Below are 15,007 nucleotides of genomic sequence, written 5' to 3'. Positions count from 1 at the left end.
CACACCTCCAAGAAGACCACTGCCTTGCTCAAGAAGCTGAGGGTAAAGGTGATGGACTGGCCAAGCATGTCTCCCAACCTAAACCCTATTGAGCATCTGTGGGGCATCCTCAAATGGAAGGTGGAGGAGCGCAAGGTCTCTAACATCCACCAGCTCCGTGATGTCATCATGGAGGAGTGGAAGAGGAGTCCAGTGGCAACCTGTGAAACTCTGGTGAACTCCATGCCCAAGAGGGTTAAGGCAGTGCTGGAAAATAATGGCGGCCGCACAAAATATTGACACTTTGAGCCCAATCTGGACATTTTCACTTAAGGGTGTACTCACTTTTGTTGCTAGCAGTTTAGACATTATTGGCTATGTGTTGAGTTATTTTGAGGGGACAGCAAATTTACACTGTTATACAAGCTGTACACTCATTACTTTACATTGTAGACAAGTGTCATTTCTTCAGTGTTGTCATATGAAAAAATATAAAATAATTTACAAAAATGTGAGGAGTGTACTTACTGTTGTGAGATACTGTACATAGTTGCTTTTTATCTAAATTACATACAAGTGCACTGATTGGAGGCTTGTTTTGTACTTCTGTTGTTTAAAAATGCTTAATTTAAGCAATTTTCTGTTTCCCTTCTTTATTATTTAACTTTACCGTTCGATTTTATGAAATGAAAGGGAAAAAAAAAAAAAAAAAAAATCGGTAAATATCGGACAGAGAAAAACCCATATTGGTTGTACAGAAAGACAGGACTTCAGTGAGGAACAATTCCCTCACTCAGGACAGGAAAGTGGTTTCTCCCCATGTGAGTTCTTTGATGACTGGAAAGATGCGACTTCCTTGAAAAACATTTCCCGCACTCAGGACAGGAATATGGCTTTTCCCCCGTGTGAGTTCTCTGATGTTGAACAAGTATTGATTTTCGTATAAAACATTTCCCGCATTCAATACAGAAATATGGCTTGTCACCTGTGTGCAATCTCTCATGTCTGCGAAGATTGGACTTCTCTGAAAAACATTTCCCGCACTCAGAACAGGAAAGTGGCTTCTCCCCTGTGTGAGATCGCTGATGTTTGTAAAGACTGGACTTTTCTGAAAAACATTTTCCGCACTCAGGACAGGAATACGGCTTCTCACCTGTGTGCAATTTCTGATGTCTGTGAAGATCGGACTTCAACAAAAAACATTTCCCGCACTCAGGACATGAATACGGCTTCTCACCTGTATGAGATTTTTTATGCCTATTAAGATGGAACTTAGAACAGAAGCCCTTCCCGCACTCAGGACAGGAATACTCCTTCTCACCCGTATGAGATTGTTTATGAGCAATAAATCTGCATTTAAAACGAAAACACTTCCCACACTCAGTACAGGAAAACCTCTTCTCTGTTGGAAGGACGGCACCGTCCCTCACAGTCTGAGGTTCCTCAGGATAAGAGGAATACGATGGTCCATCTACACTGTGTGGTGCTGGATGGACATTTGAGGTAGTCGGGTTTTCTCCTGGACTATACTGTGTGATGTCCTCATCTTCTACTTTACAGTCTGGAGACAAAGTGAGACAATCCTCTGAGGTTTTCCTCATCTCCCGTCCATCTACTAAAATAGAAATAAAAACATTATTACTAGGGGTGGGCCGAACACCCCCCCGTTCGGGTCGCAGGAGAACTCCCAAACAGGGGAAATGTTATAACCCAAACGGCGAACCCCATTGAAGTCTAGGGAAGCCGAACAGGAAAAATGAAAAGTGCCCATTTTGAAGACTTATATGCAAATAATTGGACATAAAAGGGGTATGGGGGGGGGTCTGTGTACTGCCCTGAGGGACATTTATTAATAGGAAAAGAAAAAAAACAATTGTTTTTTTCCCAGGAGCAGCGATTTTAATTATGCTTGAAAATGAAAAATTCCTTTAACCAGTTCAGCTCCGGAAGATTTACCCCCCGCACGCCCATTTTTTGATATACCGCGCTGCGTTACTTTAACTGACAATTGCGCGGTTGTGCGACGTTGTACCCAAATTAGATTTCTGTCTTTTTTTCCCCATAAATAGAGCTTTCTTTTGGTGGTATTTGATCACCTCTGCGGTTTTTATTTTGCGTGCTATAAACAAAAAAATACCGTCAATTTTGAAAAAAAAAAAAAAACACTATAGAAAAAAAAAAAGCTATATTTTTTACTTTTCTGCTATAAAACACATCCAATCTAAAAATTTAAAAAATCCAATTTCTTCATCAATTTAAGCCAAAATGTATTCTACATATTCTTGGTAAAAAAAAAAATCCCAATAAGCGTATATTGATTGGTTTGTGCAAAAGTTATCACGTCTACAAACGATGGAATATTTTTATGGTATTTTCATTTTTTTTTTTTTTACTAGTATTGGCGGAGATCAGCGCCAGAAGGGGCGGGGCCACCAGGTGACATAACCAGTTGGCCCTGCCCCTTGCCTTTATAAGAAATGTCAAAGCGTGGAGCGGGCACCCAGCAGGCGAGAGCATTTTTATTTTTTTTTCTATTTTTTGGGTCGTCGGCATGATTAACAATGGATTTATATCAAGAAACACTGTTTTTTTCTTTTTTTAATAATTTGTCAAAAATGGTCTTATGTGGTTATTAGTTTCGAATACTTTTTTGGTAAATGAGTAGGGGTACTATGTACTTGATACCCATTCACCTGGGGGGGGCGGGATCTGGGAGCTTCCAGATTCAAATAAGCTACCTGCCCGCAGACCCTCACAACCACAGCCCAGGGTTTTCGGGAAGAGGCCCTTGTCCCCCTCAACATTGGGATGAGGTGCATTGGGGTGGGGGGGGGGTAGAGCCACCCTATCCCAAAGCACCCACCCCTCCATGTTGGGGGCATGTAGCCTGGTATGGTTCGGGGTGGGGGGGTTCAATCGATCCCCCATTTCCTGACCTGTCAGGCTGCATGCCGGGATAGGTATCAGATATGGAGTTTGGGGGACCCCACGCCATTTCTTTCAGAAAATGTTGGCGTGGGGTTCCCCTTAAAAACCATACCAGATCCAAAGGGCCTGGACTGGGTGGGACCCTATGCCACTTTTTTCTTTTATTTTTTTCACCAACGCTTTTTTTTTTAGTCAGTTGTCAGTGGGAAAACTCAGCTGTTAAGGACACCGCAGCCAGCTTCCTGGCCCTGCTTCTTAACAACCAGCTAACACTGCAACCTGATTGGACAAAGCTTTGTCCAGCCAGGGTGCAGAATGCCACTACAGAGCTCAGTGTATTGCAGGGTGTCCGTTGCAAATTCACGTGTTTGGCAAATGGCAGAACAGGGAAATGTTTGGGCCAAACCATTCCCCCATCCCTAATTATTACTAGACATGAGCCGATTGGTTCCCATAAACCAGGACTCCGCCCACATCAGGCAGCTTTGTCTCTGAGGATCTTACAATTCCCCCCTCAAGGTAACTAGTAAATGGGTCCTCTGATCTCCTACCAGATCATTTCTTTATTCATGGACCTTAGTCAGACAGTGAGAAAACATTGAGAACTGTCTTTTGCAGGAATGACAGTGATGAGCGGATTATAGGATTATTTTCCCCACCCCCCTTTATCAATCATCAATAATCACAGGGCTAAGCCCCACCAGAGGTCAGAGAGTGAGGATGTAGGGGGAGTAATCAAGATGAAGACTGGACTGATCCTGAAGACCCCCATCATTGACCTTTTGACTTATACCTCATTATCACTTTCTGTTAAAGGTTCCAAATGTATCAATATATTATCACATTATTATCAACAAGTACACAGACATATCCCTCCACATGGCACAGCTAAACAACAGAGTAAGTAACCCTGGGAGAATTGTTCTGTTAGAGATCTTGCTAGACACATAAAGTAGAAGATTCAAAGCACATGCATCAGATGAATAGATTGAGCAATATCTATGGTGAAAATCAACATTTTGCTGTCAGTTGAACCCCAGAATCTCCATAAATCCCGGGAATACAGAGGACGGGGACATCGCTCTAGTGGGTTCCCATTACTGGATCCATCTGTAGGAAACACACACACTGACTGAATACATTGTTTCTATGTGTTTATCAGATGATGGGGGATCTAGGTGGAGCCTCCGTACTGCTCTCTCCTTTACAATAAAGTCTCCTCTTACCCGGTGATGTGAGGGGCGGCTGATTGTCCATCATGACGTCCTTGTAGAGATCCTTGTGTCCTTCTAAATACTCCCACTCCTCCATGGAGAAATAGACAGTGACATCCTGACACCTTATAGGAACCTGACACACACAATGATACAGTCACCATCCAGACACATCCCTTGTCTGTTACTGGATAATGTCCCACAATTCCCAGAATCCTCCTCACCTCTCCTGTCAGCAGCTCCATCATCTTCTTGGTGATTCCTAGAATCTTCTGCATGTTGTGTCTCTCAGGTTTTAGGGAGTCACATGGAGGCACTGTGATGGTCATATGATCACCTGACTTCACAAGAGGAAATCTCTGTATTGAGGAACCAATAGGAATATCATTTTAGAATCCCAGATTCCTCCTCACCTCTCTGGTCTGGTCTGTGTTTTATTATTAGAAATAAGAGCGATGTCATGTGACCTCCCAGAACCCTCCGCACCTCACCAGACAGGTAGGTGTTTTATTAATAGAGATAAGAGAGATGTCATGTGACCTCCCAGAATCCTCCTCACCTCTCCGGTCAGCAGGTAGATGATCTCCAGGGTGAGGTTTAGTATCTTCTTAGTCATGTGACTCCGGTCCTCCTCCATCCTCATTGGTGCCGTCATTTGATCTATACAGGTCTCCTTGTAGACGGATAACTTTGATAAATTAAATTAAGAATTATTTGGATGGTATTGGCCACACAATAATAGGATGTGGATGTGGATGTGGGGGGGGGGGGGGGTAATAGGAGGGTTGCTGTACATTTAAAAGGACAATTTCATTTTTGGGAACATGTTACATGGGCGTGTGGGTCTGTGCTCATATGGCCTTGTGATTTATATACACAGCTCTGTGTGTCCAAATGAACTACAAGCTCTGACATCCGGCTGTCGGCTTGTAGTTCTCAATAAACTACCACGATGCTGTGGAGTGCTGTGGTAGCTCATTGAGTTTTCCTGTCAGCAATGTATTGGCTTACCCAAGAAGTACGGGATGTACGGGTAAGCCGATACACTGACAGTGTGCAGGAGACCTGCATGGCATCAGAGATCTGCTTTACAGGCTCCTACTACAAAAAATAATATATACATTTTTTTTACCTGCAAAAAAAAAAAAAAGAAGGTGATGGTTGCTTTCCTTTTCTGGCAGGGGTTCTGTAAGGAGGTCTGAAAGGAAAAAGCGGGTGGGGGACCACCATAGCCAAGAGTTCCCCCTCCATACCTTAGACTCCTCCTGAGCCCTACAACCCTTCTCTTCCCTCAGAGACCCGCTGCTCTCCATCCTCATCAAGGGCCCAAAGTTCTTTAGCTACATTACCCTCTTAGAATCCTTCAACCCAACTACAACCTCAGGTGCCCCAAAGTCCTTCAGCCTCCGTACCTTCTCAGCTCCTCTACTTCCCTTAAAACCCTGAGTATTTTCCTCCCTCTGACACCAATGATGGAACATTTTCTTGATGGCAGGCTGGGGAATGTTTTCCTCCTCCTGACCAGCAATATAAGGGGCTCTATGCTCCAAACCTCCTGAACCCTGCACTCCATCATTGGCTGCCTGTGTATAATAACTGCCCTTTGTAGGCCATGTACGGTCAGGATGGTCATTGTCTGTTTATTGTCAGTTCTGTTTGTTTAGAATCATACTACTAGAATATACTGTATCTCCAAAATGAGGAGAATGTTGTGGTCCTGTGAATAAGGAAATGTTCTGCCCCTGAAGGGGTTAATCTAGGTTTCCACACTATAGATGTGTGTATCATCATCTGCTGGAGATAAAAGACATCACAGTGACTATGGAGGAAGAGGACGGACATGACGGGGAGTTACTGGGTGTAAAAAGAAAAGAAGATCTTATTACCTCCTCTGCTGCCACTTCCAGCAATGTCTCCTCTCTACTTCCTCCCACCTCACCTCTCACCTTGAACTTCCTATTTATACCTGACATCACTTCCTTTCTGTATTCCATAGAGACTTCCTGTCTGGGTAGAAGTGAGATCACCACCTTGTGGGGTTCAGAGGTACTGCAGCCCAATAAAAATTTCGTAGTGTGAACTGGGTTTTGTGCTGTGTATGAACTGTATATCCTTATAGATGGGGTCATCTCCACTTCCACCAAGGGGAATACAAATATATTACTGCTTATTCCAGCCTTTCTCAGCCAGGGTTCTTCCAAAGGTTTCTAGGGGTTGCTTGACCAATGAACAATATAAAAGATGATGCATAGAGTAAATGGATACCAAGCATGTCAAGATTTAAAACTTCGCACCTCTGTGAAATCGGAACTACGGTACCTAAAACTGTTCATGGGTGATGCTTTAAACGCTTTTACAGGTTTAGAAGTAGCATGAACTATTGTCCTTGACTTATTGCTCTCACCGACTTTCATGGTCATACCTGTGCTGCAATCACCGTTTACATATGCATGCCAGACCTACATACATGTTTGTGTGACCTACATGCATGTGAGAATGGGGAGATGGGACAGCTTTTTATGTCTATTTTCATGTGTATTCACTGTATTTGCAGTACATTACATGGGTTTCCAGTGCATTTAGAATGCATTTTCAGTGTGTTTATATGCCTTTTCACTGTGTCTACATATTTTTACAGTTTGGTTTTTGCAATGATTTTTCTTTTAAATTTATTCTGCGCGTAATGCACTGCTGAACTCTGCATTGTGAGTGTAACGCACTGGTGAACTCCGCATTCTGAGCACAATGCACTGGTGAACCCTGCATTCTGAGCGTAGCGCACTGGTGAACCCTGCATTCTGAACACAACACACTGCTGAACCCTTCTGAGCGCAATACACGCCTTAACTACTTGACGCCCACCTGCCATTAAATTATTGGGTTCTGGGTGGACGTCATATGACAGCACCAAGGATGGCCACTCTCAAGCACCCACGTGGGTGCACAACATGGCGATTGGGGTCGCACCGTGTTGCTAGGAAATAGCGTGACTTCGATCTCTGTAAAGAGCCGATCATGTGTGAAAGGTGAGAAAGAGTTAACGTGACTAAAACTTTAAAATAGCTGACAGAGGAATATCTTTATTTTAGGGTCCCATTTGTCACAATGATCACAGGATAGATAAGGTCTGGTAAGAACTGGTTTTGAAATTATGTTTTCAAACAATATCAACTGCCAGCTATAATACTAGTTTAGACTATGTCTGAGATGCTACATGTTTATATAGGAATTATGCCTCATGTGATGAACCCAGTCCTCCCTCCCTCCTTTTCTTTGTGCAATATTTTTTGTCCATATCCTGTATAAAACTCCGCTCACCTGCCATTTAATTTAATTAAGGAGGATTTTATGTAAGGAGGGACTCCGTTGGGGACACAGATGTATGGAGGGGCTCTGCTTTGGACTCAGATGTAAGGAGGGGCTCGGCTGGGGACACAGATGTAAGTTGGGGCTCCCCTGGGAACACAGATGGATGGAGGGGCTCTGCTGGGGACAAAAATGTAAGGACAGTCTCCGCTGGGGACACAGATGTATGGAAGAGCTCCGCTGGGGACTCAGATGTAAGGAGGGGATCTGCTGGGGACACAGATATAAGGATGGGCTCCCCTGGGATCAAAGATGTAAGGAGGGGCTACAGTGAGGACACGGATGTATGGAGGGGCTGTGCTAGGGACACATATGTAAGGACGGACTGTGCTGGGGACACAGTTGTATGGAGGGGCTCTGTTGGGGACACAGATGTCAGGAGTGGCTCTGCTGGGGACACACATGTATGGAGGGGCTCTGCTGGGGACACAGATGTAAGGATAGACTCCGCTGGGGACACAGATATATGGAGGGGCTCCACTGGGGACACAGTTTAAGGACAGGCTCCACTGGGGACACAGATGTATGGAGGGGCGCTACTGGGGACAGAGATATAAGGATGGACTCTGCTGGGGACCCAGATGTATGGAGGGGCTCCGCCAGGGACACAGATGTAAGGAGGGGCTCCGCTGGGGACACAGATGTAAGGTGGGGCTCCGCTGGGGACATAGATGTATGGAAGTGGTCCGCTGGAGACACAAATGTAAATGGAGGGGCGCTACTGGGGACAGAGATATAAGGATGGACTCTGCTGGGGACCCAGATGTATGGAGGGGCTCCGCCAGGGACACAGATGTAAGGAGGGGATCTGCTGGGGACACAGATATAAGGATGGGCTCCCCTGGGATCAAAGATGTAAGGAGGGGCTACAGTGAGGACACGGATGTATGGAGGGGCTGTGCTAGGGACACATATGTAAGGACGGACTGTGCTGGGGACACAGTTGTATGGAGGGGCTCTGTTGGGGACACAGATGTCAGGAGTGGCTCTGCTGGGGACACACATGTATGGAGGGGCTCTGCTGGGGACACAGATGTAAGGATAGACTCCGCTGGGGACACAGATATATGGAGGGGCTCCACTGGGGACACAGTTTAAGGACAGGCTCCACTGGGGACACAGATGTATGGAGGGGCGCTACTGGGGACAGAGATATAAGGATGGACTCTGCTGGGGACCCAGATGTATGGAGGGGCTCCGCCAGGGACACAGATGTAAGGAGGGGCTCCGCTGGGGACACAGATGTAAGGTGGGGCTCCGCTGGGGACATAGATGTATGGAAGTGGTCCGCTGGAGACACAAATGTAAATGGAGGGGCGCTACTGGGGACAGAGATATAAGGATGGACTCTGCTGGGGACCCAGATGTATGGAGGGGCTCCGCCAGGGACACAGATGTAAGGAGGGGCTCCGCTGGGAACACAGATGTAAGGATGGACTCCGCTGGGGACACAGATGTAAAAAGAGGCTCCACTGGGGACACAGATGTTAGGAGGGGCTTCGCTGGGGACAAAGGTGTATGGAGGGGCTCCGCTGGGGACACAGATGTAAGGACAGTCTCCGCTGGGGACACAGATGTATGGAGGAGCTCTGCTGGGGACCCAGATGTAAGGAGGGGATCCGCTGGGGACACAGATATAAGGATGGGCTCCTCTGGGGTCACAGATGTAAGGAGGGGCTACGCTGGGGACACGGATGTATGGAGGGGCTGCGCTAGGGACACAGATGTAAGGACGGACTGTGCTGGGGACACAGATGTATGGAGGGGCTCTGTTGGGGACACAGATGCCAGGAGTGGCTCCGCTGGGGACACACATGTATGGAGGGGCTCTGCTGGGAACACAGATGTAAGGATAGACTCCACTGGAGACACAGATATATGGAGGGGCTCCACTGGGGACACAGATTTAAGGATGGGCTCCACTGGGGACACAGATGTATGGAGGGGCTCTACTGGGGACAGAGATATAAGGATGGACTCCGCTGGGGACCCAGATGTATGGAGGGGCTCCGCCAGGGACACAGATGTAAGGAGGGGCTCCGCTGGGGACACTGATGTAAGGATAGACTCCGTTATATGGAGGGGCTCCACTGGGGACACAGATTTAAGGACGGGCTCCACTGGAGACACAGATGTATGGAGGGGCTCTACTGGGGACAGAGATATAAGGATGGACTCTGCTGGGGACCCAGATGTATGGAGGGGCTCTGCTGGGGACACAGATGTAAGGATAGACTCTACTAGGGACACAGATATATGGAGGGGCTCCACTGGGGACACAGATTTAAGGACGGGCTCCACTGGGGACACAGATGTATGGAGGGGCGCTACTGGGGACAGAGATATAAGGATGGACTCTGCTGGGGACCCAGATGTATGGAGGGGCTCCGCCAGGGACACAGATGTAAGGAGGGGCTCTGCTGGGGACACAGATGTAAGGTGGGGCTCCGCTGGGGACATAGATGTATGGAAGTGGTCCGCTGGGAACACAAATGTAAAGAGGGGCTCCGCTGGGTACACAGATGTAAGGATGGACTCCGCTGGGGACACAGATGTAAGAAGAGGCTCCACTGGGGACACAGACGTTAGGAGGAGCTTCGCTGTGGACAAAGGTGTATGGAGGGGCTCCACTGGGGACACAGATATAAGGACAGTCTCCGCTGGGGACACAGATGTATGGAAGAGCTCCGCTGGGGACTCAGATGTAAAGAGGGGATCCGCTGGGGACACAGATGTAAGGAGGGGCTCCGCTGGGGACACTGATGTAAGGATAGACTCCGTTGGGGACACAGATATATGGAGGGGCTCCACTGGGGACACAGATTTAAGGACGGGCTCCACTGGAGACACAGATGTATGGAGGGGCTCTACTCGGGACAGAGATATAAGGATGGACTCCGCTGGGGACCCAGATGTATGGAGGGGCTCCGCCTAGGATACAGATGTAAGGAAGTGGTCCGCTAGGGACACAAATGTAAGGAGGGGCTCCGCTGGGTACACAGATGTAAGGATGGACTCCGCTGGGGACACAGATGTAAGAAGAGGCTCCACTGGGGACACAGACGTTAGGAGGAGCTTCGCTGTGGACAAAGGTGTATGGAGGGGCTCCACTGGGGACACAGATATAAGGACAGTCTCCGCTGGGGACACAGATGTATGGAGGAGCTCCGCTGGGGACTCAGATGTAAAGAGGGGATCCGCTGGGGACACAGATATAAGGATGGGCTCCCCTGGGGTCACAGATGTAAGGAGGGGCTACGCTGGGGACACGGATGTATGGAGGGGCTGCGCTAGGGACACAGATGTAAGGACGGACTGTGCTGGGGACACAGATGTATGGAGGGGCTCTGTTGGGGACACAGATGTCAGAAGTGGCTCCGCTGGGGACACACATGTATGGAGGGGCTCTTCTGGGATCACAGATGTAAGGATAGACTCCGCTGGAGACACAGATATATGGAGGGGCTCCACTGGGGACACAGATTTAAGGATGGGCTCCACTTGGGACACAGATGTATGGAGGGGCTCTACTGGGGACAGAGATATAAGGATGGACTCCGCTGGGGACCCAGATGTATGGAGGGGCTCTGCCAGGGACACAGATGTAAGGAGGGGCTCCGCTGGGGACACTGATGTAAGGATAGACTCCGTTGGGGACACAGATATATGGAGGGGCTCCACTGGGGACACAGATTTAAGGACGGGCTCCACTGGAGACACAGATGTATGGAGGGGCTCTACTGGGGACAGAGATATAAGGATGGACTCCGCTGGGGACCCAGATGTATGGAGGGGCTCCGCCTAGGATACAGATGTGAGGAAGTGGTCCGCTAGGGACACAAATGTAAGGAGGGGCTCCGCTGGGTACACAGATGTAAGGATGGACTCCGCTGGGGACACAGATGTAAGAAGAGGCTCCACTGGGGACACAGACGTTAGGAGGAGCTTCGCTGTGGACAAAGGTGTATGGAGGGGCTCCACTGGGGACACAGATATAAGGACAGTCTCCGCTGGGGACACAGATGTATGGAGGAGCTCCGCTGGGGACTCAGATGTAAAGAGGGGATCCGCTGGGGACACAGATATAAGGATGGGCTCCCCTGGGGTCACAGATGTAAGGAGGGGCTACGCTGGGGACACGGATGTATGGAGGGGCTGCGCTAGGGACACAGATGTAAGGACGGACTGTGCTGGGGACACAGATGTATGGAGGGGCTCTGTTGGGGACACAGATGTCAGGAGTGGCTCCGCTGGGGACACACATGTATGGAGGGGCTCTTCTGGGATCACAGATGTAAGGATAGACTCCGCTGGAGACACAGATATATGGAGGGGCTCCACTGGGGACACAGATTTAAGGATGGGCTCCACTTGGGACACAGATGTATGGAGGGGCTCTACTGGGGACAGAGATATAAGGATGGACTCCGCTGGGGACCCAGATGTATGGAGGGGCTCTGCCAGGGACACAGATGTAAGGAGGGGCTCCGCTGGGGACACTGATGTAAGGATAGACTCCGTTGGGGACACAGATATATGGAGGGGCTCCACTGGGGACACAGATTTAAGGACGGGCTCCACTGGAGACACAGATGTATGGAGGGGCTCTACTGGGGACAGAGATATAAGGATGGACTCCGCTGGGGACCCAGATGTATGGAGGGGCTCCGCCTAGGATACAGATGTAAGGAAGTGGTCCGCTAGGGACACAAATGTAAGGAGGGGCTCCGCTGGGTACACAGATGTAAGGATGGACTCCGCTGGGGACACAGATGTAAGAAGAGGCTCCACTGGGGACAAAGGTGTATGGAGGGGCTCCGCTGGGGACACAGATGTAAGGATGGACTCCACTGGGGACACAGATGTAAGAAGAGGCTCCACTGGGGACACAGATGTAAGGAGGGGGCTTCGCTGGGGATACAGATGTATGGAGGGGCTCAGTTGGGGACACAGATGTAATGACAGTCTCTGCTGGGGACACAGATGTAAGCAGGGGCTCCAATGGGGACACAGATGTAAGGAAGGACTCCGCTGAGGACACAGATATATGGAGGGGCTCTACTGGGGACACAGATGTAAGTAGGGACTCCGCTGGGGACACAGATGTAAGGAGGGGCTCTGCTGGGGACACAGATGTAAGGAGGGGTTCTTCTGGGGACACAGATTTATGGAGGGGATTCGCTGGGGACACAGATGTAAGGACAGACTCTGCTGGGGACACAGATGCATGAAAGGGCTCCGCTGGGGACACAGATGTAATGAGTGGCTCCCTTGGGGACACAGATGTATGGAGGGGCTCCGCTGGGGACAAAGATGTAAGGACAGGCTCCACCGGGGACACAGATGTATGGAGGGGCTGCACTAGGGACACAGATGTAAGGACGGACCCTGCTCGGGACATAGATGTATGAAGGGGCTCCACTGGGGACACAGATGTATGGAGAGGCTACGCTGGGGACACAGATGTAAGGAGGGGCTCTGCTGACATGGACACAGATGTTAGGAGGGACTCCGCTGATGGGGACACAGATGTAAGGAGGAATTCCATTGGGGACACAGATGTATGGAGGGGCTCCGCTGGGGACACAGATGTATGGAGAGGCTCCGCTGGGGACACAGATGTATGGAGACGCTCCACGGTGGACACAGAAGTATGGAGGGACTCTGCTGACTGGGACACAGATGTAAGGAGGGACTCTGCTTTGGACTCAGATGTAAGGAGGTGCTCTGCTGCGAACACAGATGTAAGGACGGACTCCTCAAGGGACACAGATGTATGGAGAGGCTCCACTGGGGACACTGATGTAAGCAGGGGCTCCGCTGGGGACACAGATGTAAGGAGAGGCTCCACTGGGTACACAGACGGAGGGGCTCCGCTGGGGACACAGATGTATGGAGGGGCTCTACTGGGGACACTGATGTAAGGATGGACTCTGCTGGGGACACAGATGTAAGGAGAGTCTCCGCTGGGGACACAGATGTATGGAGGGGCTCCGCTGGGGACACAGATGTAATGAGGGAATCTGCTGGGGACACAGATGTATGGAAGGGATCCGCTGGGGACACAGATGTATGGAAGGGATCCACTGGGGACATGGATGTATGGAGGGGCTCCGCTGGGGAAACAGATGCAAGGACGGACTCTGGGGGGGATACAGATGTAAGGAGGGGCTCCGCTGGGTACACAGATGTAAGGAGGGGCTCTGCTGGGGACACAGATGCATGAAAAGGCTCCACTGGACACACAGATGTAAGGAGGGGCTCCGCTGGGGACACAGATGTATGGAGGGGCTCCTTAGGGACAAAGATGTAAGGACAGTCTCTGCTGGGAACACAGATGTAAGCAGAGGCTCCGCTAGGGACACAGATGTAAGGACAGACTCCACTGGGTACACAGATGTATGGAGGGTCTCTACTGGGGACACAGATGTAAGGACAGACTCTGCTGGGGACACAGATGTAAGGTGAGGCTCCGCTGGGGACACAGTTGTATGGAGGGGCTCCGCTGGGGACCCAGATGTATGGAGGGGCTCCGCCAGGGACACAGATGTAAGGAGGGGCTCCGCTGGGGACAGAGATGTAAGGTGGGGCTCCGCTGGGGACACAGATGTATGGAAGTGGTCCGCTGGGGACACAAATGTAAGGATGGACTCCGCTGGGGGCACAGATGTAAGAAGAGGCTCCACTGTGGACACAGATGAAAGGAGGGGCTTCGCTGGGGAAAAAGGTGTGTGGAGGGGCTCCGCTGGGGACACAGATGTAAGGATGGACTCCGTTGGGGGCACAGATGTAAGAAGAGGCTCCACTGGGGACACAGATGTAAGGAGGGGCTTCGCTGGGGACAAAGATGTATGGAGGGGCTCTGCTGGGGACACAGATGTAAGGACAGTCTCCGCTGGAGACACATATGTCTGGAGGAGCTCCGCTGGGGACTTAGATGTAAGGAGGGGATCCACTGGGGACACAGATATAAGGATGGGCTCCCCTGGGGTCACAGATGTAAGGAGGGGCTACGCTGGGGACACGGATGTATGGAGGGGCTGCGCTAGGGACACAGATATAAGGACGTACTGTGCTAGAAACACACATGTATGGAGGGGCTTTGTTGGGGACACAGATGTCATGAGTGGCTCCACTGGGGACACACATGTATGGAGGGGCTCTGCCGGGGACACAGATGTAAGGATAGACTCCATTATGGATACAGATGTATGGAGGGGCTCCGCCTAGGATACGGATGTAAGGTGGGGCTCCGCTGGGGACATAGATGTATGGAAGTGGTCCGCTAGGGACACAAATGTAAGGAGGGGCTCCGCTGGGTACACAGATGAAAGGATGGACTCCGCTGGGGACACAGATGTAAGAAGAGGCTCCACTGGGGACAAAGGTGTATGGAGGGGCTCCGCTGGGGACACAGATGTAAGGATGGACTCCACTGGGGACACAGATGTATGGAGGGGCTCCGCCAGGGACACAGATGTAAGGAGGGGCTCCGCTGGGGACACAGATGTAAGGTGGGG

The 15,007-nt window shown here is 49.9% G+C and overlaps 1 protein-coding gene across 1 annotated transcript in view; it reads right to left on the bottom strand.

The window, feature by feature from the left end:
- Positions 1-442: 442 nt before the first annotated feature.
- The window catches only part of LOC143986863 (uncharacterized), a 32,213-nt gene continuing 17,648 nt past the window's right edge, over positions 443-15,007 (bottom strand). Inside the window, exons 7-11 of the mRNA XM_077485269.1 lie at positions 6,008-6,328; positions 4,681-4,809; positions 4,346-4,480; positions 4,134-4,257; positions 443-1,594 (exon numbers count right to left, since the gene is read on the bottom strand). Coding sequence (XP_077341395.1) covers positions 750-1,594; positions 4,134-4,257; positions 4,346-4,480; positions 4,681-4,809; positions 6,008-6,328 — 1,554 coding nt within the window. The 3' untranslated portion in view covers positions 443-749. The remainder of the gene's footprint in view (positions 1,595-4,133; positions 4,258-4,345; positions 4,481-4,680; positions 4,810-6,007; positions 6,329-15,007) is intronic.

The sequence above is a fragment of the Lithobates pipiens genome, unplaced genomic scaffold, assembly GCF_037356315.1.
Source record: "Lithobates pipiens isolate NorthernLeopardFrog02 unplaced genomic scaffold, aLitPip1_a1.2 Scaffold_18, whole genome shotgun sequence".
Classification (NCBI taxonomy): domain Eukaryota; kingdom Metazoa; phylum Chordata; class Amphibia; order Anura; family Ranidae; genus Lithobates; species Lithobates pipiens.
The sequence above is the reverse complement of the archived record's forward strand: the minus strand, read 5'-3'. Positions and strand labels throughout refer to the sequence as shown.